This window comes from Athene noctua, chromosome 1 (genome assembly GCF_965140245.1).
Source record: "Athene noctua chromosome 1, bAthNoc1.hap1.1, whole genome shotgun sequence".
Lineage (NCBI taxonomy): Eukaryota > Metazoa > Chordata > Aves > Strigiformes > Strigidae > Athene > Athene noctua.
In genome coordinates, this window is record NC_134037.1 from 1,184,836 (window position 1) to 1,208,512 (window position 23,677).

Sequence of the window (23,677 nt, forward strand, 5' to 3'; positions counted from 1 at the left end):
GTGGCACAGGGATGGCTGCCGGGTGTCACAAAGGGGATCCCAGCCGCCCTGTGACGTCACAAAGGGGCTCCGCCCGCCCGCCCCAGTATAAAAGGCTGTGACCGCACTGGGCCAGCAGCCATTGTATCTGGCAACAGGCTCATCCTGGCCGAGATGTTCTGGCTACTGATGTTCCCCCAGATGTACTTCCTGCTCGGCGCCATGTTGATTGCCCAGTGGCTCTGGGTATGTGACGGCTGCACCGCGCTGTGCCGGGGAGTGGGATGGGGTGGGGTGGAGTGAGGGGCTGTGGGGGTGATGTGCCCGGGGAGCTGCTCCTGTCTCACGCAGCTCTTGGTGTCCTGCAGAGATTAATGGAGATGGGAGAAGAGCTGGAGAAAACCAAACCGACCCTGCAGAAATGGTGAGTGCTGGGGGAGGCCCCAGATCCTGCCCCAGACCCTCAGCCCGTGCCCTGCCCGCGCTGGGCAGCCCTGCCCGTCCCGCCGGAGGGGCCGCGGTGCAGCAGGTTCACCTCCCTCTCTCCTCCCCTGCAGTGCCAGCGCGACGTTGCAGGACGCCCCACTGGAGAGGTCAGCAGGGACCAGTCAAGGGCAGGTCTCTGGGGATGAGGGCGAAGTGGCACACAGACCCAGGGATGTGGAGCCAGACCCTGACAGTCACCAGGAGCGCGTGTGGACGCTCTTTACCAGAATGTGGCTTGAGGCCAATGGAGTGCAGCTTCCTGCGCCAGACACGGACACCGAGAGGAATCCAAACACGGGGTCCTTGGAAATGGGCTGGAGCAGCTCCATGATGTCGGGCAGCAGCACCCCCGTGACCATGGTCAGCACCATCTGGGCGGCGCCGGGCGGGAGCAGCCCAGCGGAGCCCAGTCCCCAGCAGCGGGTGCCCACGGGCAGGATGCGTGCCTGGACGGCCCGGGGGCTGTGCAAGGGGGGCCGTGGCCTGCGGGAGTCCCGTGCCCAGCTCTGCAGGCGTGTCAGCACCTGGTGGAAACGGGACCGGCAGCGCTGCTGCAGGTGCTCCCGCAAGCCCCTGAGGCAAAACTATCCCTGACTGCAGCGGGCAGCCTGGAGAGAGCAGTTGGGGGTGTAGGGCTGGGGAAGTCCCTGCAATGAATTCACCTGAAAAATAAAATATCTTAAAATATCTTTTCTCCATCCCTGGTGCCGTGGTTCTTCCACCCAGCCCTTGATGCGCGCCCTCCCCCGTCCCTTTGCCAAACCTCCCCTGTGGGTCCCTTGCTGACCCCCCGCCTCTGCCGGGTCTCCCCCAGGTCCTGGCTCCGAGCTCCCCCGGGCTTGGTCACCTCTGTCCGGCCCCGCGTCCGTAGGCACCGCGACGGGGACGTTTGCTTGGCCCAGAGCTGCTCCTGCCAGAGCAGGCAGGGACTGTGCCTGCCTGCACCCTGCTCCTGCCTCCTGCCCCCTCCAGAGCCCGGGGGCTGCGGGGCACCCACTGCAGGAACAGGGGGACCGCGCACGTCGGGTCTTTGCCTCTTTTCACCTGGAACACATTCGCTCAACAGTAAAGGTCTTTACTGTCAGGCAGGAATTCTTCCTGGCAGCGCCGGGTGCACTCGCTGTTACCGTCAGTTTGGCCTCACAAGAACCGCCGAAGGCTCAGCTGGAAGCTGTAGAAGGCAGGCAGGCTGTGCTGCAGCGCTGGGTGCTGGGGGGATCGTTCCACCCAAGGGCCGTGCCGAAAGACAAGGGCACGCTTCTCCTGTCACACCAAAGCAGCGAATATTCCTGTCATTTCCGACACGTACGCACCGATTCCCAGAGGACCGACTGCCCGTGCCAGTGCGTTGTTTGGGGGAGAGTCCCTGCGCGGCTTCCCCAGGTGTCTGCTGGTTTCTCTGCCCTCCCCGGGATGGACCCGTCAGAGCTGCAAACATGAGGTCCTTGGGCACAATCCTGTGCGAGGCCCCTCACAGCTCTGAGCCCCAACTGCGGGCAGGCAGGAGGCAGCAGCTCCCCCCTTTTCCTGAGACTTTGCACTCACAAATCCCAGCTCTCAGGACTCCAAACCCAAACCACCTTTTGGCAGAAAAAGAGCCGCCGTGGCTGTGGCAGAAGAGTCAGAGGTCCCTCGGCCGGAGCTGATCCGGCCGTTCCCTGAGCCAGCGCTAATCAGCACGTGCAAGTATGGAAGCGCAGGCTGTGGCAGGTGTCCCCCCCAGTGAAGATCGGGCTCCATGGCCGCTGGAGCGGAGCAGCTCCTGATTGCCTTTGCTCTCGGGGCTTCCCGGCAGTTGGGGCCTTTGGCCAACGGGAGCCGCTACGGGGCACAGGTCAGATTGGGGCTGGGTGTCAATGGAGCCCTGGGGCAGCCATTTTGAGCTCCTCCCCTCGGGCAGCCATTTTGAGCTCCTCCCCTCGGGCAGCCATTTTGAGCTCCTCCCCTGGAGCAGCTCGCTGCCGTCGGTCGAGGACTCTCCCCTGGGGTCGGGACGTCGCCCAAGGAAGCTCCTCCAGGTGATCTGGGTCGGGGCGCTGCCCTGAGCAGGTCCTCGAGGTGGAGAGCCCTCGCTTGTCAGGTGAGTGATCAAGCGTTTGGGGTGGCCGTTAAACCCCACAGAGTTCTTTGTTCTGCGTTCTGGGGTGCCGTTGAACCCTGGAAAGCTGTTCTGTTCTCCGCGCACAGACATTCGAACCTGCAATTTACGGAGAGCTAGTTTCCTGCGCTCGTCGTAATTTGTCATTATTTTGGTGGGGGGCTGTCTAATTGAGAGCAGCCGTAAGGCCCGCGCTCCTCCGGCTGAGGCCGCCGCGGGCTCAACCCGAACCCCCCCACTCCTCACCCCGGGGAAGGCCCTTCCCCCGGCGCGGGGAGCAGCACGAGGTCGGGGCCGCCGGGCTCCGGCTGCGCGTTCACCCCCCGGCGGCCGGGCTCGAGCGGGCTGTCGGAGAAGCCCCGATCGCTGCCGCCCGTGTGTGCGGGCGGCACCAGGCGGCGGCGCGGCCCGGCCCGGCGGCGCAGAGGACACGGGGCCCCGCGGCCGTCGCTGCCCCGCAGCCCGGCCCGAGCCCCGCGCTCGCGCCCGCCCCTCGCGGCCGCCGTTTGCCCGGCGCCGCCGTTTGCCCGGCGCCGCCGTTTGCCCGGCGCCGCCGTTTGCCCGGCGCCGCCGTTTGCCCGGCGCCGCCGTTTGCCCGGCGCCGCCGTTTGCCCGGCGCCGCCGTTTGCCCGGCGCCGCCGTTTGCCCGGCGCCGCCGTTTGCCCGGCGCCGCCGTTTGCCCGGCGCCGCCGTTTGCCCGGCGCCGCCGTTTGCCCGGCGCCGCCGGGGCCGGTCCGGCCGCGCCGCGCATGCGCTGTGTCTGCGGGGCCGCGTGAGGCGGGGAGCCGGCGCGGAGGCGGCTCGGCGGGGCCCGGCCCCGGCCCTCAGCCCCCGCGGCCCCGACCCCGGCGCCGAGGAGCGCGTCGCCGCCCGCCGCCCTCGCGTCGCCGCCCTCCTCGATGCCGAGCCCCGGCGAGAAGCGGCGCTCGTCCCCGGTGCCCCGGCTGCGTGGGCCTGACCCCCAGCCGCCCCCGCCGCCCAGATCGGAGCCGGGTCCAGGCCCCTCCCTGCCCCGGACCGGCACCAAGTCCCTCACCTTCTCCCCACAGCCCGGTTCAGGTCACAGATGATCTCCCCTCCCCAGAACGGTGCCGGGCTTGATGCCCCCACCCCCAGGCCGGGGCCGGTTCCACATCCTGCGCCCCGAGCTGGCAGCCAGTCCTGACCCCAGCCCGGGCCAGCACAGGCTCAGAGACCGACTCCAGGTGTCAGAATATCCCCTGTCCCACAACGGCACGGGGGCCAGGACCCCTACCAAAAACTGGCGGGGGGCAGCCACCCGATGTGGCCTTGCCAGCCTTCACGGGACCCGGGATCTCTCCCCAAACTGGCCTTGGCGCTCCCCTGAATCCCAAGCCAGAGACGCTCCCCGTTCTCTGCCAGATATTAGGAGCACGGGGACCTCCCGATGTCTGCTCATCCCAAAGGCAAGGACATCCCCGCCCTGTCCGAGGCACAGCACTGAGGCAGCAATACCCCCTTCCCCAAGAGATTCCCCTGCCATGGACCCGCTGCCCCCCTGGACAAAATCTGCATCAGACTAGTGGCATCCTGGAGCAGGCTGCTGTTCCCAGACCTGGGGCTCACCAGCCATGGCACACACCTTTCCCCGAAGCAGGACTGAAGTGGGGGCCTCTCCCAAGCCTTAGAGGCCCCTCCAGCCTGGGGGATATTGGGCCATGGGATCAGTGCCAATGCTGGAATGGCTCCGGACAGAAGCTGGCTGTCTTCATGGCCAAGCCGGGGTCCCCCCCAGCCACCTAAGGGCTGCCCCCTGACAGCCTCTGCCCCATGCCTGCCCCATCCCCACCTGGAAAGCAAACAGAGGCTGAGCCTCCCCAGCCTTGTGCTGAAGCAGTAACTAGCCTTGGGCTGCAGTCCCAGATGTAGAAAAAGAAGCCTGGACGCTGTTTTCCCTCTGGGCGGCTGTCCCCACCTTTCCTGCCTCCTTTCTGCATCTGCAGGGACCTGCTGGCCTGGGACTAAGCCTGCTGAGGGGAAGAGAGAGCAGAGTGTGCTGCGCTGAACCATGCAGTCTGGGTTGGGATGCCGGATTCAAGGGCATCCCCGAGCATGATGTGGTGTAAAACGTTCAGTCTTATTCCCTCTTCTGCCCCAGGGAGGCCCTTGGAGAGGATGTGGAGCCAAATGTGCCTGAGGAGGAGGAGGAGGAAGAGCAGAGGAAGAGCCACAAGCACATTGAGGAGTGCAGGCAGGTGTGGCGGTAGGAGGGGAAGATCCTCTTGGGTCCCTGATATTTGGCTTTACCCTTCTTTTAGCTTTGTACAGTGCTTAGTGTCACACAGCAGCATTTATGTGAGAAGCAGCAGGGACAGGAACTCCTCAGGACTGGGTGGTGGGGGATTTGGGGGCTGGATCCTAGGGGTAGGATTTCCCGTGGATTGTAAGGGCGTAGGAGTGACGCCAAGCATCCAAACCAAAACCCCGCCGTGCCTAACCGCATCTGCACGCACGGGGGAAGTGAGAGAGGGGGGTGCTCTGAGCGTGTTCCTCTTGGCGCTGATGGCCTGCGGGGCTTTCCAGGAGAGGGAGGCCCGCGGGTGCTCATCGATCCTGCCGTAGCAGGAAGACAGAGCTTAGGGCTCCACACAGGCACCTCAGCATGGGGACAGGAGCCAGACCCTGGGCAGGCAGGGTTCCTGCAGCATCCCTCCCTCCAGAACGCAGGTCTTTGGGTGTGAAATGTGTGCCGCTTCCTTCACAGAGGCTGGCCAAGCTGCTCTTTGATGGCACGCAGATGGTGACAAATACCCGGGTGGCCGCTGACTTGAGGGAAACACAGAGGAGGGCAGAGGAGGCAGAGCTGAAGCTGCAGAGGTAAGAGACTGCACCGCGGGTCGGCGCTGCTGGGAAGGATGTTGGTGCAGCTTTCTGAGGACATCCTAATGCTGGTCATCCAGAAACACTTGGCAGTTAGGGCTGTGCTGTTCAGAAGGAAAATCTAGGCACCTCCAGGTCCCACCTGCTGTCACGTCCTGCTCCGAAGAGGGAGACAAGTGACGTAGATTCATAAATCCCCAACGGAGCAGAGATTGGTGAGACAAGTCTCAAAGTGCAGACATAAACATTTCTTCATTTCCCACAGTGTGTTGACTGGATACACAATAACTGACTAAGTGAAGAACAAATTATGGCAAGGGATATGATACGCCTTGCGTCCCTTAATGATAACAAGGGGGAAAAGAGAAGAAGAGAGAGAGAGATGGGAAGAGAGGGAGAGAGATCACCAGTCCAGGTTCCTGCGCTGGTTCTGCCAAGGAGGGTTCAGGGATGCATCCACCTGCTTCACTTCACTTCTTCACTTGCTCATCACCGTTATCCTTGCCCCCCCCCCCCCATTTATACACGCTTTCCTCGGGTCCTTCCCCCAGATTGATCTACATATCACGTGTCATAGGTGTGGGGAGGGGCAAGGCGCTTCCTGGGGTGCTGTAATTAGCATGATCTCGTTAGTCTTTATTAGCATATTCAGGGATGTCAACTTTAATACACGTTTTGTGGATAATGAAGCAAAGATCGCTCACGGGACAGATGCCCCTTGAAACTGTCACCGAAATCCGGGATAAAAATAACTTCTCGACTCCAGTGTGATGCAGATAAGCAGACACTTCTTTACTGACGGCCGGACGTGTAGGGGAGCGCTCTCACCAACAACACGTGCCAGGCACCAGAATCACACACCTTATCTAGAACTTACTCATCCATATTCATTAAGTCTTCATACGTAAGCATACAACTTCCAGGAAATCATTCACATATTCTCCTCCTATTTCCGATTCTGCGCAGTAGAGGTTAGAAATGTCTAGAAATGGCTCTGGGTGTAATGGGAGCAGGTGGTCCGTGAGCCGGGGGTCGCCATCTCCCCCTGCCGGAATTACCTTTTGCTTAAGGACACGGTTTTCTTGGCAGGTACCTGCCAGCTGTTACGGTCACTGCCCTCAGTTCCCGTTCATCCTGGACCTTGACAGCTACTTGCATTCTTCTAGTCCTGTACATGTATTATAAATCAGGTTACAAATCACCTCGTGTTTCGTTACCTGGGTTCTAACCGTTCCTACTAAACAGTTGTGACCAGTCCCTTCAGCCTTGGTACGGGGCTGTACAGGGGATTTTAGAGGAGCAGTCAGTTGCTAGATTCAAACTACAATAAATGTAAAATGATTTTTACTAAAATATCCCTTAATTCTATACTTATATTAAAATCAAACACAATTTAATTTCAGTTGATAATAAAATCAGTAACATTTCCCCCCTTTGAAGGTGTTGAAAATCATTTCAATACTTTCACACTTTTATTCATTTTCATCTTTGAGGCCAAAGTTTGTCTTGCCAGATGATGGTGGTGGCGCGCTGTAGCCTGGTGGCATAGTGGGTACTTCTCTCATCATTCTACGATATATTGCAGCCTATTAGTAAACTGTATGTTACCAACATAATCATCAACAGGACAGTTCATAGCAAAAACAGAATTTTGATTAAGGATTTCAGCCAAGAGCTCAAATTCTATCCTAATCCACTAAAAATGTTTCCTAGCCGATCTTCTGACATATCTTCTCGAATGGTTTCTGTTTCTTTTCCGATTTTGCCTCACAGATCTAAATCCTGTTCTACATCCTGTGTAACATTCGGGATATGAATGCAGCAATGGTCCAATCTGTCTTTGAGATATCCACACACTCCATGCTCTTTCAACAGAAGCATGTCTAGTGCCATCCTGTTCTGAAGTGTCATTCTAGAAGTTACCTGTAATTGGATGTTTAATTCTTGAAATCCTTTTCTTGTAACATCGGCCAATTTTTCTCCTTGTCCTGTTAAGTGATAAAGCCATTCTCTATTCCTGTAGGACGCTGTTGGGTTCAAACAGACTCTAAAGCCCAGCCAATTTTTACTCCTGTTGTTGGTTCATTCCAAGCGTCATCATCCGTTTCAGACCTTTTGATTCGATGTAATTTTAAATTTTCCAGGGATCCCTTGAGTGGTGATTTCTTCCCAATCGGACACAGTGTTGGCAGGCCTAAAGTAATTTGTTTCACCTTACCATCTACCGGTAAGTGGGTTGTCCGGGTGCCATCACTTAATGCCCAAACTAAATGCCCTGGGCTCTGAATGGCAGATTTCTTACAACTAGAGGAGTATCCTCTTCTGGGTGTAAAGAGACTAGTCATGGTGAGGTTATTATGAACACCTCGACAATAACAGCCAAACTTTAAAGCAGCTGCCAAATGAGGAATTCTTTGAATTATTAAGTCTGCATTGCTGCAATCATACACCCTTTCACATTTCTACCATGGTACTACATGTCCCTTTCCTTGTCGGGTAGTGCCTTTGTCTACTGTCGGGGGAAGGATTGCAAACACGCCTTTAATCCAGGTACTGTCCCAAGTTTTTAATTTTAATCTACCCGTTTGAACTCTTTTCCTGGTTACTGGATTGTTTTTCAAACATACGTCACATTTTGCAGTTATTAATTTAGCCATGTCTATCATCTTGACAGATAAAACTTGTTTTTGTAAAGAAGTTACTAAAGCTTCTGCTCCCTAATGACATTCTTGAGGTTTGGTTTGCATTCTTTCTTTTATTAACAAAGGTGGAACTACTGCTCGTCTGTGAGGGGTTACTGTTTTGGAGGGAATTAATGCCATTTGAAATATTCGTTCTCTTGCTGTCCGGTCGGCCAAATTACTTCTAGCAATTTCTTTTGTGTTCCTAATTAGGTGTGCTTTACAGTGCATGATTGCTACCTGATTTGGTTTTTGAACTGCTTGTAATAATTGTCAAATGTAATTTTGATGCATAATATTTGATCCCTGAGAGGACAGTAATTTTTTTTTTTTCCACAAAGCTCCATGGACATGTACCACCCCAAGAGCATACTTTGAGTCTGTCCAGGTATTTACTTTCTTCGTTTCCCTTAGTTCTAAGGTTCGAATCAAAGCAATGAGTTCTGATCTCTAAGCTGATGTGGCACTCGTCAGTGCCTTTGCCTCTCTAACTGTGGTGTCTGTTGTTACCGCATGCCCAGCGTATCGAACTCCTTGCTCCATAAAGCTGCTGCCATCTGTGTACAATTCCCAGTCTGGTTGCTCCAAGGGTACATCCTTCAGATCTTCTCGACTGGAATAAACATACTCGATAGCAGCCAAGCAGTCCTGCTCCAGTGGCTCTTCTTCCTGTGTGGAACTTAAAAACACTGCAGGATTTACCAGGTTAGTTGTTTTTAGACTCACACCATCTTGTTCAGCCAGTACTACCTGGTACTTCATCATTCAGCTCAGAGACAGCCAATGTCCCCCCTTCTGTTCTAAACCAGTTATCACCGTCTGTGGGACACAGACTGTTATTGTGCTTCCCAAAGTTAATTTCTGAGCTGCCTGTGTGAGCATCACTGTTGCAGCCACAGCTCGAAGGCAGTTTGGGCACCCTTTGCTCCCCGTGTCCAGTTGTTTAGAGAAGTATCCGACAGGTCGTTTCCAGCTTCCCGTCTTCTGAGTCAGCACACCCAGTGCCAGGCGTTGTCTTTCGTGAGCCAACAGCTCACAGCCTTTGGTGATGTCCAGAAGTCCTAAGGCAGGCGCAGGCATTAAAGCGGTTCAGTTCTGTGACAGCCCGTTGTTGCTGTGGGCCCCATGTCGAAGGAGAGTTCTTCGGGCCTCATGTAGCAGTTTAGCTGTCAGACCATAACTCATGATCCAGAGGCGGCACCACCCTGTCATTCCTAAGAATGCTCTGAGTTCATGAATATTTTCGGGCTCACATGGCTTCTCAGTGTTCTGTTCCTAATTGCCGCTGCCCTTCTGAAATCTCAAAGTCCAAATATATCACAGTCTGACAAGCTATTTGGGCGCTTTTTTTTTTTTTTTTCCCCCCTGGCTACCTTGTACCCATTCGGTGCCAGAAAATTAAAAAGATCTATTGTTACCTGTATGTAGGTAAATCTTTTTTTTTTCTGTAGCAATCAGTGTGTCATCCACATATTGTAAAAGCAAATGTCCAGGTGTTGGTTTGTCCTGTTTCCGTGTTTCAAGCTCTTTTGCCAGCTGATTTCCAAAAATTATCGGGCTATTTCTAAATCCTTGGGGTAGTCTTGTCCATGTCAGCTGCATCTTTGTCCTGTTTGTGGATTTTCCCACTCGAAAGCAAACAATTTTCTGTTTTCCTTCTCCAAGGCATACAAAAGAAAGCATCTTTTAAATCCAGCACTGTAAACCACTGATAAGTCTCCTTTAAAGCTGTTAACAGCGTGCAAGGATTTGCTGCTGCAGGATATATACCCTTAACTATGTGATTCACTGCTCTGAAGTCTTGCACTAACCTATATTCACCCGACGGTTTTCTGACTGGTAGAATGAGAGTTTTATCCTCAGATTCACACTCCCCCAAGAGTTTATATTTCAAAAATTATCCATCAGTTTCTTTCTTATATCTGGTACCGATTGTTCTATAAAAATCCAAGCCAATTATATCTGAGCTGCCTCAGTTTCTACTTTCAAATCAGTATTTATTCTTTCTGGCAGCTTCTTTTAGTCTTCCCAGAAACGCTGAGGGAGATTCATTCTTATCTTGTCTCACCTCATACAATTTAGACCAGTTCAGAAACCTAGGCATGGCGTGTTTAACTCCATGTAAAACCCATTTCTGATACCGACTCAGTCTTTCTCTGTGCTCCACATTATTTGGATCCCCACTGCGGATCCCCAGACAGAAAGTTCTGCTCTAATATTCCACCTGCTGTCCCACTCAATACAGTCACTTCTGCCTGTGCTTTGCCAGCCTCCAATACCATCTGTTTTTTTCTGTATCATCTAACACATTAGCTAAAATCACCTGTAAATCACTCCAGTCCGGGTTCTGTGTTCTGATGATAGTATCTGCCACTCTGCCTGTTCTCTCCGGATCCTCTCTGTACACTCCTGCTGCCTGCTTCCAAGCCATCGAATCCGTCACTGAAAAGGCACTTTCACATACACCGGCCCATCGTTGCCAGCTCCCTGCCGCAGGGGAGCTATTGTTTGTACCTGCTGCCGAGTTCTTTCGAGATGCAGGGGTATGAATTACAACCTCAGACGGCCCTTCATCCACATCCTCTAGTCCGCTACTCTCAGGTTCCTCTACCTGTTCTCTATATTCTCGCCCCCGATGCCGTTCTCCCTGTGGAGGGGATATATCTAATTCTGGCCCTCCATCCTTTTCAGTAGAAGCAATTCTTTCCTTCAAACAATCTTTTCAAGTTCACATGTTGAACAACACTTTTTCACCTTTTTATCGTCAAAAGTTATAGCCATTACTAAATTATCCCTACTAATCAGCTTACATTCTTTCTGCCAATCCTTCCTTTGTCTTAAATAGGAAAAAAAAAAAATCAACATACGGCACTTCATTTCCCTTCTCTTCTACAAAACAGCATTAACTGCAGAATGGTATTATAATGCAGTGTCCCATTCACGAGCCATTTTCCCTGATCACCCAGAGTATACAGAGGCCACCAGCGATTACAATATTCAGTCATCTGACTTTTCCTCAAATCATCATGTACCTCTCCCCAGTGTGCTAACAAACATCCTAACGGAGAAGTTTTCAGAACTTTGTCATTTGCAGCCAGATTACACATCCTTTTGCTTTTAAACAAACGAGTCAGCGTAGATGCCATGGTTCAGTGACTTTGTTAACACAATATACAATCGATCACTCGCTCAAGCCTATCGCTTCGTCCTTCTCCGGCTGCACCCCGCGCGGGATAACAGAACCGCGGATCCGAACCCCACACCCGCTTCGTGCTCAGTTGCACGTCTCACGCTCACAAACACGCTCACACCTTTCTACAGTTACTACGACAAACAAAGGTATATAACACAATACAACACAATTCTTAATTACCGTACAATATTCAATTGACGAAACAACCAGTACCACAACTGAGTGCATAAAAACTTTTAACTTCCAATTAAATGCACTCCTTCTGAGAACTCTACAGCGTATAGGGTCTCTTGTTTCCAAATCCAGCTGTCCAACCCTGCAATAGCTTTCGCTTGTGTCTTACGGGCAGAGGCCTCGGCTTCCAATACACGAGGATCCTCTAGCCCAACCCTGCGCAGCTTTCGCCGCGTCTGACAGGCAGGCTTGTACAGTGGGACTCTAACCCGCTCCTACTGGTGGGACTCTAACCCACTTATCCCAGTACAAAAGAGAAGTGTCTTACCAAAATCCAGGGGACGTCGCGGAGAGCCGCATGGATCGGGGATCGATGGGTGTCCCCGAGAAATCCTCGGTGCCGGCTGGAACCGATCAGGTCCCCGACTCCTCCGGTCTCTCAGCGAGGTCCCATCTGGGGTGCCAGAAACTGTCCCCGAAATCCGGGATGAAGATAACTTACCGACTCCAATGTGATGCAGATAAGCAGACACTTCTTTACTGACGGCCGGACGTGTAGGGGAGCGCTCTCACCAACAACACGTGCCAGGCGCCAGAATCACACACCTTATCTAGAACTTACTCATCCATATTCATTAAGTCTTCATACATAAGCATACAACTTCCAAGAAATTATTAACTATTTAACTAATTTATTTAATTTATTTAACCAATAATTTAACTAATTTATTTAACTAATTTATTTAATTATTTTACTAAAATATCCCTTAATTCTATACTTATATTAAAATCAAACACAATTTAATTTCAGTTGATAATAAAATCAGTAACAAAACTTTACAGGATGCCCCAGCGCAGAACCGTCCTGTCTCCTCAGGGCTCCCTCCTCCAGCCGCATCCTGTGCTGTCCAGGCGAGTTTTCTCCCACGAGTCACACAAGAGATGAGCAAGTGCTGACCTCGAGCACCAAGCCTGCGTTATCCAGACTCCACAGTACCCACCCCGTGTCTGTAGTTTTGTTACTTGGGAGTGCTGGAGACATTTCTTGGAAAGGCTCGGAGGGCCCCTGCCCCCCCCATCCCTTGTCTTTACCAAGTTTACCCTCCGGCTGCTTCTCTCAGTCCTTGTTTCGGGGGTTACAAGTCGTCTCCGACACCTGCCCCCGTGGGATCTTCACAGAGCTCTGCAGGTCAAGGCTGGCAGCTTCCCCAGGTGCCACTGCAGTACTACACACTGTCTGCTTTCTGATCTCCTCCTGCCCGTGCTCATTTGAGAGATGAGATACTCAGGTTTTTGCAGTGAGAGTGGTCAGGTGCTAGGGCAGGGTGTTGTAGAGACCTTCCTCCCTGGAGATACTCAGCACACGCCCGGAGAAGGCCCTGTGTGACCTGCTCTGATGTTGCAGTTAATCCTGCTGTGAGCGGGAGCCAGCGATTTCCCCAAACCGTTCCAGCCTCGGTTGTTGTCTGATCCACTCCGTGTGCCTCCCTGGGGGAAACCTGTCCTGCTTCACTGGAGGAGTCCCCAAGGGACCGGCTCCTTCCTTCAGCCCTGTCCCCAGGACTCAGACCAGCTAGCAAACAGAGTCCTTGCTCCTGCTGCCTTTGGAGGGCGCTGCAGGAACAGTTTATGGGAGGCTGGCTGTAGCAAGACCGGTGTCCCTTGCTCTGATGGTTTTCCAGTGGGAATTTCATGAAGGAACCAGGTGCTGTGTGCCAGTTCCACATCCTGCACCCCGAGCTGGCAGCCAGTCCTGACCCCAGCACAGGCTCAGAGACCGACTCCAGGTGTCAGAATTTCAGAAAAGAGGCAAAGACCCGACGTGTGCGGTCCCCCTGTTCCTGCAGTGGGTGCCCCGCAGCCCCCGGGCTCTGGAGGGGGCAGGAGGCAGGAGCAGGGTGCAGGCAGGCACAGTCCCTGCCTGCTCTGGCAGGAGCAGCTCTGGGCCGAGCAAACGTCCCCGTCGCGGTGCCTACGGACGCGGGGCCGGACAGAGGTGACCAAGCCCGGGGGAGCGCGGAGCCAGCATCAGGGGCAGACCCGGCAGAGGCGGGGGGTCAGCAAGGGACCCAAAGGGGAGGTTTGGCAAAGGGACGGGGGAGGGCGCTCATCAAGGGCTGGGTGGAAGAACCACGGCACCAGGGATGGAGGAAAGATATTTTAAGATATTTTATTTTTCAGGTGAATTCATTGCAGGGACTTCCCCAGCCCTACACCCCCAACTGCTCTCTCCAGGCTGCCCGCTGCAGTCAGGGATAGTTTTGCCTCAGGGGCTTGCGGGAGCACCTGCAGCAGCACTGCCGGTCCCGTTTCCACCAGGCGCTGACACGCCTGCAGAGCTGGGCACGGGACTCCCGCAGGGCACGGCCCCCCTTGCACAGCCCCCGGGCCGTCCAGGCACGCATCCTGCCCTTGGGCACCCGCTGCTGGGGACTGGGCTCCGCTGGGCTGCTCCCGCCCGGCGCCGCCCAGATGGTGCTGCCCATGGTCACGGGGGTGCTGCTGCCCGACATCATGGAGCTGCTCCAGCCCATTTCCAAGGATCCCGTGTTTGGAATCCTCTCGGTGTCCGTGTCTGGCGCAGGAAGCTGCACTCCATTGGCCTCAAGCCACATTGTGGTAAAGAGCGTCCACACGCGCTCCTGGTGACTGTCAGGGTCTGGCTCCACATCCCTGGGTCTGTGTGCCACTTCGCCCTCATCCCCAGAGACCTGCTCTTGACTGGTCCCTGCTGACCTCTCCAGTGGGGGGTCCTGGCCCAGGGCTGGTCCCAGATTCTCCACCAGCCCCGGATCATCCTTGGGGGTCTGGGCGGGTCCTGAGCGCTCTTGTGCCGCCAGATCTGCCGTGGCACCGGGGCAGGGCTCCGGGAAGGAGCAGACGGTGTCCGCAGAACTGGAGCTGCTCATCGGGAGGGAGCTCAGCGATGGTGACCACAGTAGCGGGCAGAGGCGCTCTGTGCTCGGCAACGTCGTGCTGGCACTGCAGGGGAGGAGAGAGGGAGGTGAACCTGCTGCACCGCGGCCCCTCCGGCGGGACGGGCAGGGCTGCCCAGCGCGGGCAGGGCACGGGCTGAGGGTCTGGGGCAGGATCTGGGGCCTCCCCCAGCACTCACCATTTCTGCAGGGTCGGTTGTTTGCTCTTCTCCATCTCGGCGTCAGCTGTCCCATGCTTTGCCTTCTGCTTTGAACTCTGCAGGACACCAAGAGCTGGGTGAGACGGGAGCAGCTCCCAGGCCACATCACCCCCACAGCCCCTCACCCCACCCACCCCATCCCACTCCCCACCACAGCGCGGTGCAGCCGTCACATACCCAGAGCCACTGGGCAAACAACATGGTGCCGAGCACGAAGTACACCTCAGTGAACATCACTACGCACAGAATCTCGGCCAGGGTGAGCTCGCTGCCACACGCCATGGCTGCTGGCCCAGTGCTGCTGCGGCCTTTTATATTGGGGCAGGTGGGCAGAGCCCCTTTGTGACCTCACAAGGTGGCTGGAACCTCCCCCCTTTGTGACATCACATGCCGGGCAGATCCCCCTTTGTGACACCCAGCAGCCACTCCTGCCACCTCCTTGCCCCTGCGAGGAGGTGCTGGGGTGTCCCCTCAAAATCCCACAATCATCTGGGTTGGAAAATCCCTTGCAGCTCCCCCAGCCCAAGCATGACCCTCCCCCTGACCGTTCCCAACTCCCCCAGATCCCTCAGCGCTGGCTCAGCCCGACTCTTCAACCCCTCCAGGGATCCCGGGGACTCCCCCCTGCCCTGGGCAGCCCATTCCAACGCCCAACAGCCCCTTCTGCACAGAAATCCTTCCTCAGAGCCAGCCTGACCCTGCCCTGGGCAGCTTGAGGCCATTCCCTCGGGGCCTGGCGCTGGGGCCTTGGCTCCAGAGACTCATCCCCCCTCTCTGCCCCCTCCTGGCAGGGAGTTGCAGAGGGCCAGGAGGTCTCCCCTCAGCCTCCTCTGCTCCAGACTGAACCCCCCCAGTTCCCCCAGCCGCTCCCCAGCAGACCTGTGCTCCAGACCCTGCCCCAGCTCCGTTGCCCTTCTCTGGCCACGCTCGAGTCATTCAATGGCCTTTTTGGGGTGAGGGGCCCAGAACTGAACCCAGGAATCGAGGGGCGGCCTCCCCAGTGCCGAGCCCAGGGCTCAGATCCCTTCCCTGGCCCTGCTGGCCACGCCAGTGCTGACACAAGCCAGGATGCCGTTGCCCTCCTTGGCCCCCTGTCACTGATTTGACACCAATCAGAATTATTACAATTAATAATGTTTGATTCCAGTATGAATACAGAAATATTTTAGTAGGGTTACATGTTTACATCTTGCATTTTGCACATCTAACCAGAAACCAATGCTACTGTGAATTCCTCTGTATAGCCCTGTACCAAGTCCAGAGAATTGGTCAGTAATCATTTACTAGGTACACCTAGATACTGCTTAGGGAATTAGATTTAGAATTGAAAATAATTCTGTTTGAAGTTGTTGGAGATGTCTAGACACAGAAGTAATTTATTACCTAGAATACATTGGATAATGCCTCAGAAGTACCACAACCTGAGAGTAATGAGAACTGGGGAGAATGAACTGTCACAGTTTACAGATCTCTGCCAAGGAACAGTGAAACTGGGTAATGGGTAATTCCGGCAGGGGGAGATCGCGACCACCGACTCATGGGCCACCGACCCAAATCACACCCCAGACTCATTTCTAGACATTTCTAAGCTTCAGTGCGCAGAATCGGAAGTAGGAGGGAAGTATGATGATGATTTCCAGGAGTTCTTGTGTTTAGGTATGAATACTTAATGAATATGTATGAATGAATAATATAGAAACTGTATAATTCTTGTGACTGGTGTGCGTTGTTGGTGAGAGCACGCACCCGCGCACCCGGCCGTCAATAAACAAGTGTCTGCTTATCTGCATCACATTGGAGTCGGTAAGTTATTTTTATCCCGGATTTCGTGGACACCCCTGGGCACACTCTGGCTCATTCTCAGCCCCCCCAGCCCCTCTCTGACCGGCAGCTCTCCAGCCACTCCTCCCCAGGCCTGTAGCCCTGCCGGGGGTTGTTGTGGCCCAAGGGCAGCCCCCGGCATTTGCCCTCAGTGAAACTCCCCCAGTGGGGCTCAGCCCCTCGCTCAGCCTGTCCAGGTCTCTCTGCAGCCTCCCTACCCTCGAGCAGACCAACACTCCCCCCCAACTGGGTGTCATCTGCAAACTGACTGCGGGGGCACTCGATCCCCTCGTCCAGATCCTCAGTAAAGACGTTAAACAGGAGCGGCCCCAAAACCCAGCCCTAGGGTCACTCTTCGTGACCGGCCGCCAACGGGATTTAACTCTGTTCCCCACAGCTCCTTGGGCCCGGCCGTCCAGACAGTGTTTCACCCACTGAAGCTGTGCCCATCCAAGCCGTGAGCAGCCAGTTTCGCCAGGAGAATGCTGTGGGAAACGCTGTCTAAGGCCTTCCTGAAGTCAAGGTAACAACATCCACAGCCTGTCCCTCACCCAATCAGCAGTTCGCCCTGTTGCAGAAGGAGATCAGGTTTGCCAGGCAGGACCTGCCTTTCATAACCCCGTGCTGACTGGGCCTGACCCCCTGGCTGTCCATTGTATGACTTTTCACAGCCCCGGATGACCTGCTCCATGACCTTCCCTGGCACCGAGGGCAGACTGACAGGTCTGTAGTTTCCTGGATCCTCCTTTCTGCCTCTCTTGCAGATGGGCGTCGCATTTGCCACCCGCCAGTCCAGTGGGAGCTCCCCAGTCAGCCCTGAGTCCAGGTAAATCCTGGGCAGCGGCTTGGCGAGCACATCTGCCAGCTCCCGCAGCACCCTTGGGTGTCACCCCTCCGCTCCCACAGCCGTGTGTGCATCCAGGCGGTGCAGCAGGTCTCTGACCACCTCCTCTGCAACTGGGCTGCCCCCAGTCTGCTCCCCCTCCCCATCTCCCAGCTCCTGAGGCTGGGTGTCCAGGGAACGGCCAGTTCCACTGCTACAGACTGAGCAAAGTAGGCCTTGAGCACCTCAGCCTTTTCCTCATCCTTTGTGACTCTCTTTCCCTCTGCATCCAATAAAGGAGGGAGATTTTCCCTAATCCTCCTTTCGTATTTAATGAATGTACAGAAATATTTTTTGCTGTGTTTAACGGCTATAGTCAGGTTGAGCTCTAGTTGCGCTTTGGCTCTCCTAATGTTCTGCCTGCAGAGCTTCACTACATCTTTAAAGTCTTCATGAGAGATCACTGTCACCTCTGTCCGGCCCCGCGTGCGTAGGCACCGCGACGGGGACGTTTGCTCGGCCCAGAGCTGCTCCTGCCAGAGCAGGCAGGGACTGTGCCTGCCTGCACCCTGCTCCTGCCTCCTGCCCCCTCCAGAGCCCGGGGGCTGCGGGGCACCCACTGCAGGAACAGGGGGACCGCACACGTCGGGTCTTTGCCTCTTTTCACCTGGAACAAGCTTCTCACTGTCAAGCAGATATGCTTCATTAGCAGCGCTGGGGTCGCCCTGGGGATTCTCCACCCGAGGATTAGTCAGGGACGTCGGTTTACTCACACACAGATCAGATATTCATTACATTTCCTACAGGAAAGTTTGCCACAGGGACAGAGAGGCCCTCGAGGAGGAGCTCACTTCACTGTCCCTGAGAGAAGCCGGGAGCTGTCACTGTCACCATCAGGTGTCTCCCAGCTGAGCCTGTGTGAGGAGGAGGAGGGAGAAGCCTGAGCCCAGCACTCCCGAGCGGCCTGAGACTCTCCTTCCTGCCCCGAAGGAGGCGTCAGGCTGTGTCAGTGCCACGGGGGCCCTGGGTCACCCCGGCGGGGTGTCTGTGCGGCTGCAGGGACACCTGCGGGGCAGGCTGGGCAGGAGCTCGGCCCAGCTCACCACACAGGCTCTGCAGGAGGGAAATTCCGCAGCTTTTGGCCCATTTCAGCCAGGGCAGCGGCAGAGCTCGGCGGCGGCGGCCGTGAGGGGAAGGCGCGAGCGCGGGGCTCGGGCCGGGCTGCGGGGGAGCGACGGCCGCGGGGCCCCGTGTCCTCTGCGCCGCCGGGCCGGGCCGCGCCGCCTCCTTTGCCCCCCGCTGCCGGTGCCACTCGTGGCTCCGGGACCAGAGCCAAGGGCTGGAGGCCGGCGCCGGTCCCGAGACTGCGCGTCCCTCGGCGGGGCGGTCAGAGCCGCCCCCGTGGCCACTGCCCTTCTAGAAGGGGCTGAAGGGCCCCTGACACGGACTGGAGAGAGAAAAGGAGCAGCAGAGGAGAGCGCCGGCCCACCCCGGCCCAGCCCCTCATCGCCGCTGATGCCGATGGCCTTCCCCCAGGGCACGTGGTTTCACTTTGGTTGCTCACTCTTATTAGCCTTCTTTAATTTTAACCGGCAATAAATGCCGATAATCTTCCTCAAGGTGACTCTGTTTTGCCTGTGATGGTCCTTAGGGAGTTCTCCCGGAACCCTGCCAGCCCAGAGCGGTTTGAGTCAGCAGGAACTTTTGGAGACCACAGGGGCTTTCCTGGGGCGGCCACGCCCTGAGGGCTTCAGAATCTCCAGCGCAGCCCTGGGTCACCATGGCAACCACTGTGTGCCAGCGTGATGTCATCATCATTGCATCACAATGTGGCCCCTGTTTCAGCGGGTGGCAGGGAGGCTCAGCTGTCACTTCGACTGCGTGGGAGCCAGCGAGCAGGAGAGCAGATGGACCAGGAGATGGACAACGTCTCAAAGAGGGAGGGAAGGGGCAACAAGCCGGTAGTAGCGGGGTGCTTCGGCCTCACCCCAACCTCTCCTCCCCTCGGGGCCTCCTGCCGGCTTTCTCGGCCTCCCCAGCTGACCCCTTTCACGCCCCCTTATCACGCAGAACTTCTGGAGGAGATGCTGCCACGCTCTGCGCCGGATGGAGGAGTGGAAGCTGACTGTCCTCATCTTCATCTCGAGCCTCTTCTTGTGGGGCCTCTTCATGGTGGTGCTGCCCTGTGCCTCCAATCTGTTATCTGTCCTCACCATGGGCCTCCTCGCAGCCTGCTGGCCCAGGAGCAAGGCCAAGGTAGGTGTTGGTCATGGCACCCCCCGACACCCCCTGGGCAGGGCTTAGCCCCGGGCAGAGCCCGTCCCCGGGGTGCTCGGGAAGGCCCCGTAAGCGGGGCACGAGCAGTGACCGGTGGCCGTTGCCCACCCAGCACGGCCCCTGCTCGGGAGCCACCGAGCCCCCTCTGCTCAGGCCCCAGCCCAGGCTTGGGGCCGGGGCCAGTCCTGCCCCCGGAGCTCCAGCTGCCCCTTCCCGGGGTCCTCGTGCGCGGGGCAGGGCTCCTCCTGGCCCAGGGGAGACCCCCTGCACTAACGCGGGGCTTGTGTTCTAGGGACAGGGGAGCTCTGCAGAGGAGAAGAGCTGTCCGAGAGACGGGAGGAAGGACCCGATAGGTGAGCAACCCCGGCCCAGAGCTGCGCCGGGCTCCACGGCGGCTCCCGGCTGAGGGACGCCATTGCGGCAGAGCCCCCGCGCCGGCTGCCCTCGCTCACTGTCCCTCTGCTTTCTCCCTCCCTCCGCCAGGAGCCCCCTCCGTCCCCTGGGAAGCCGTGGAAGGGGCCACCGAGAGCCAGACGGCAGGGTAAGTCCTCCAGGAGCCCCACGCGGGGGTCCCTCTGCCCTGTGTAGCTGCGCCCTTGCCCTGGGGAGGCTGCGGGGGGGCGAGAGCAGGATCTGGCCCCAAACCCCCGAGGAAGCCGAGGGCGGGAAGGCGTTGGGGGCCGAGGGAAGCGGGGGCTGGCTTGGGGAGGGCCAGGGCATCCCTGGGGGGGTGGCAGCTTCCCAGCACCAGGCCCCTCCCACAGAGCCCACCGGTGGCCCCAGCACCCCTCTCTGTCCTCAGCCCCTGGCCTGGCCCTTCTCTCCCGGGGCTGGAAGGTGCCCGGCCCCTCGCTGTGCCCCTCGTGCTGCTGGGCTGGCCTTGCCCCGTGTCCCCACGACCCCCCCATCACCCGGAGCACCCCAGAGCCGGCAGGGCCGGCAGGATCACCCAGGCGGTCGGGAGAAGACAGGGAGAGGGTGCTGGGTCCGGGCTGCCCCACAGCAGCCCCACACTCCAGCCGGGATCTCCCCCCACAGCCGGAGGAAGCGCCACGAAGGAGAAGGGTGGGAAAGCGGCGTCGGCGGGGACGCGGCTTCTGCGAGGGAGCTCCCCCACGGGACGGGAGACGTGGGTCGAGATGGGAACGTCGGTGCTGCCACCAGCTCGGAGCTCCTCAGGAGCCAGCCCTCCTCCTCCCACAGCAGCGACCTGGAGGAGCTGGCCACGTCCCTCATGGAGTCCCTGGGCGGGACCCGAGTCTGCCGCGACCTCCTGGGAAAACTGAAGGAGGCTCGGGATCGCGGCGCTCCAAGCGCTTCCCAAGACATCCGCAAGGAATACGCCACCTGCCTGGAGTGCCGGCGGTGCCTCACCGGCAGCTGCCCGCACCGCAGCGAGCCCCTGCCAGAGCGGGACCTGCCCACGCTGGCCGCCATCCTCCACAGCGTGGACCTGCTGGTGCACCGGGAGGAGCTCCAGCTGGAGCTGGGCATGGGCTTTGAGCTGGTCCTGGCTGGGGAAACCGTCTACGTCTGGCAGAGAACCCATCGGTTCCCCGAAATCCCCCCGGAGCGATGCTGCAAGAAGTGCAGCGCGCCTCTGCCCAGGAGCCTTTGGGCCAGCGAGAGCTCTCAGGCGCCGTCCCCCGTCCTCAGCGCCCCGGGAGCAGCACAGGGGCAGATGAGAGCGGCCGGGCAGGACGCGGGGGCTCCTCCTGCGAGGGATAGGGAGGCCAAAGGCAGCGCGGAGCTGCAGCCGGCTGCACGGGGCGAGTCGCCCCCCCCCACAGTCCCTGTCTGCACCCTGGCCGACATGGCACAAACACCCTCCTCTGCGGCCCCGGCCCGGGTGAGCAGCGCTGTGGGGTTGGCCCAGCCCTCGGAGAGGCACGAGGGCCTGGGGCAGCGGCTCAGCCGAAAGCTGAAGCGCCTCTGCCACGTCTGCGCCACACTGAGGGACGAACTGGAGTCTTGCTTCGACTGCGAGTGCTTCTTGAAGTGGATGGAAGGAAGTTCGGCACCCAGCGGCACCGCCCGTGGGGACAAGGCACTGCCCGGCGACCACCAGTTTCAGGCCAAAGCCCTCCCGGCCAACACGGTGGCAGAGGCGTAAGGAGCCCCGCGCCAGAAAAGGTGGGACTGGGGGGAGCGTGGGCAGGGGGAGCCCAGCACGGGAGGACGGGGACGGGTCTGGGCTGTCTGGTGCAGCTGTCACAGCTGCGGTGCTGGGGACGTTTCTGTGGGACGGGATGGCAGCGGGGTCTGGGGGCGCCGGGCTGACGGTGAGGGGTGCGACGGCCCCGCGCTGAGTTTTGGTGTGAGGTTACACAGGGGCTGCGCCCGCCTGCCCCAATATAAAAGGCCGCGGCCGCACTGGGCCAGCAGCCACGGCCTGTGGCAACGGGCTCACCCCGGCCGAGATGCTCTGGCTACTGATGCTCACGGAGATGAGCTTCCTGCTCGGCGCCGTGTTGGCGGCCCAACGGCTGTGGGTATGTGACGGCTGCACCGCGCTGTGCCGGGCAGTGGGATGGGGTGGGGAGCTGTGGGGGGCTGTGCTGTGGGGTGGTCTAGGGCAGTGTGGGGTGGTGTGGAGGCCTGGGAGGTGCTCCCGTCTCACACAGCTCTTGGGGTCCTGCAGAGAAAGAGGGAGGCCGTCAAAAGAGGGAGGAGAGAGAAAGCTGAGCTGGAGAAGCTGAGCACTGAGTGGCCCTGGCCTGAAGCAGCCTGCAAATGCCATGGCATGGCACCGCGTGGCACAGCACGGCCCAACTGCACAGCATGGCCTGGCACGGCGCGGCACGGCACAGCAGGGCGTGGCACGGCATCGCAGCGCGGCACAGCATGGCACGGCAAGGCATGGCACAGCACGGCAGAGCACGACCTGCCACGGAATGTCATGGGGTGCTACAACACACCGTGGCATGGAATGGCACGGCACGGCACGCAGTGCCCGTGCAGAAATTGAGTTTTTTCGGCCCGGCCCCGAGCACCCTGCAAAGAGCCGACACCTCACGGCAGGCCTGAGCTCACTCCCTCACCGTCCTCGGACGCTTTACCACTGAAGCACAGAGGAAGGAAGGAGCCTGCACCAACCCCGGAGACATGGTGAGTGCTGGCAGAGACCCCAGATCCTGCCCCAGACCCTCAGCCCGTGCCCTGCCCGCACCGGGCAGCCCTGCCCGTCCCGCCGGAGGGGCCGCGGTGCAGCAGGTTCACCTCCCTCCCCTGCAGTGCCAGCGTGAAGGAACCGAGCGCCTGTGCCCGCTACCCCGGACATCGTCCCCGAGCTCCCTCTCAGCGAGCAGCCCTGCCCCGGTGCCATGGCGGAGCTGGCGGCGCAGAAGTGCCGGGGACCCGCCCAGTCCCCCAAGGATGACAACAACGCTGGTTCCAGAGGAGCAACGGGCACCCCGGAGACAGCAGTTGGGGGTGTAGGACGGGAACCTCCCTGGGGCGACCCCACCTGAACAATAAAAAAATTATCTTTTCTCCATCCCTGGTGCCGTGGTCCTTCCACCCAGCCCTTGATGCGCGCCCTCCCCCGTCCCTTTGCCAAACCTCCCCTGTGGGTCCCTTGCTGACCCCCCGCCTCTGCCGGGTCTCCCCCAGGTCCTGGCTCCGAGCTCCCCCGGGCTTGGTCACCTCTGTCCGGCCCCGCGTCCGTAGGCACCGCGACGGGGGCGTTTGCTCGGCCCAGAGCTGCTCCTGCCAGAGCAGGCAGGGACTGTGCCTGCCTGCACCCTGCTCCTGCCTCCTGCCCCCTCCAGAGCCCGGGGGCTGCGGGGCACCCACTGCAGGAACAGGGGGACCGCACACGTCGGGTCTTTGCCTCTTTTCACCTGGAACACATTCGCTCAACAGTAAAGGTCTTTACTGTCAGGCAGGAATTCTTCCTGGCAGCGCCGGGCGCACTCGCTGTTACCGTCAGTTTGGCCTCACAAGAACCGCCGAAGGCTCAGCTGGAAGCTGTAGAAGGCAGGCAGGCTGTGCTGCAGCGCTGGGTGCTGGGGGGATCGTTCCACCCAAGGGCCGTGCCGAAAGACAAGGGCACGCTTCTCCTGTCACAGCAAAGCAGCGAATATTCCTGTCATTTCCGACACGTACGCACCGATTCCCAGAGGACCGACTGCCCGTGCCAGTGCGTTGTTTGGGGGAGAGTCCCTGC

At 58.3% G+C, this 23,677-nt stretch overlaps 1 protein-coding gene across 4 annotated transcripts; it reads left to right on the plus strand.

The window, feature by feature from the left end:
* The first annotated feature begins 2,411 nt into the window (after window positions 1–2,411).
* Window positions 2,412–23,005, plus strand: LOC141955844 (uncharacterized). 4 transcript variants are annotated; one of them, XM_074895369.1, is made up of 12 exons: window positions 2,412–2,545; window positions 4,683–4,779; window positions 5,289–5,401; window positions 16,807–16,932; window positions 17,081–18,773; window positions 18,888–19,193; window positions 19,303–19,488; window positions 19,802–19,862; window positions 19,993–20,050; window positions 20,548–21,642; window positions 22,151–22,617; window positions 22,744–23,005. In XM_074895369.1, the coding sequence occupies exons 6-10, from the start codon at window positions 19,038–19,040 to the stop codon at window positions 21,620–21,622; spliced, it is 1,536 nt and encodes a 511-aa protein (XP_074751470.1). In that variant the 5' UTR covers window positions 2,412–2,545; window positions 4,683–4,779; window positions 5,289–5,401; window positions 16,807–16,932; window positions 17,081–18,773; window positions 18,888–19,037; the 3' UTR covers window positions 21,623–21,642; window positions 22,151–22,617; window positions 22,744–23,005. The 4 variants fall into 4 exon arrangements, with proteins under 4 accessions (XP_074751470.1, XP_074751471.1, XP_074751469.1 ...); XM_074895370.1 differs by having other exon boundaries at window positions 17,174–18,773; XM_074895368.1 differs by having other exon boundaries at window positions 16,807–18,773.
* Window positions 23,006–23,677: the final 672 nt, after the last annotated feature.

Coding starts and splice junctions, on each gene's coding strand:
- LOC141955844 (XM_074895368.1), top strand. CDS start 19,038: ATGTCATCATCATTGCATCACAATGTGGCCCCTGTTTCAGCGGGTGGC. Junction 19,194..19,302: donor AGGGAAGGGGCAACAAGCCG/GTAGTAGCGGGG, acceptor CTTATCACGCAG/AACTTCTGGAGGAGATGCTG. Junction 19,489..19,801: donor GGCCCAGGAGCAAGGCCAAG/GTAGGTGTTGGT, acceptor CTTGTGTTCTAG/GGACAGGGGAGCTCTGCAGA.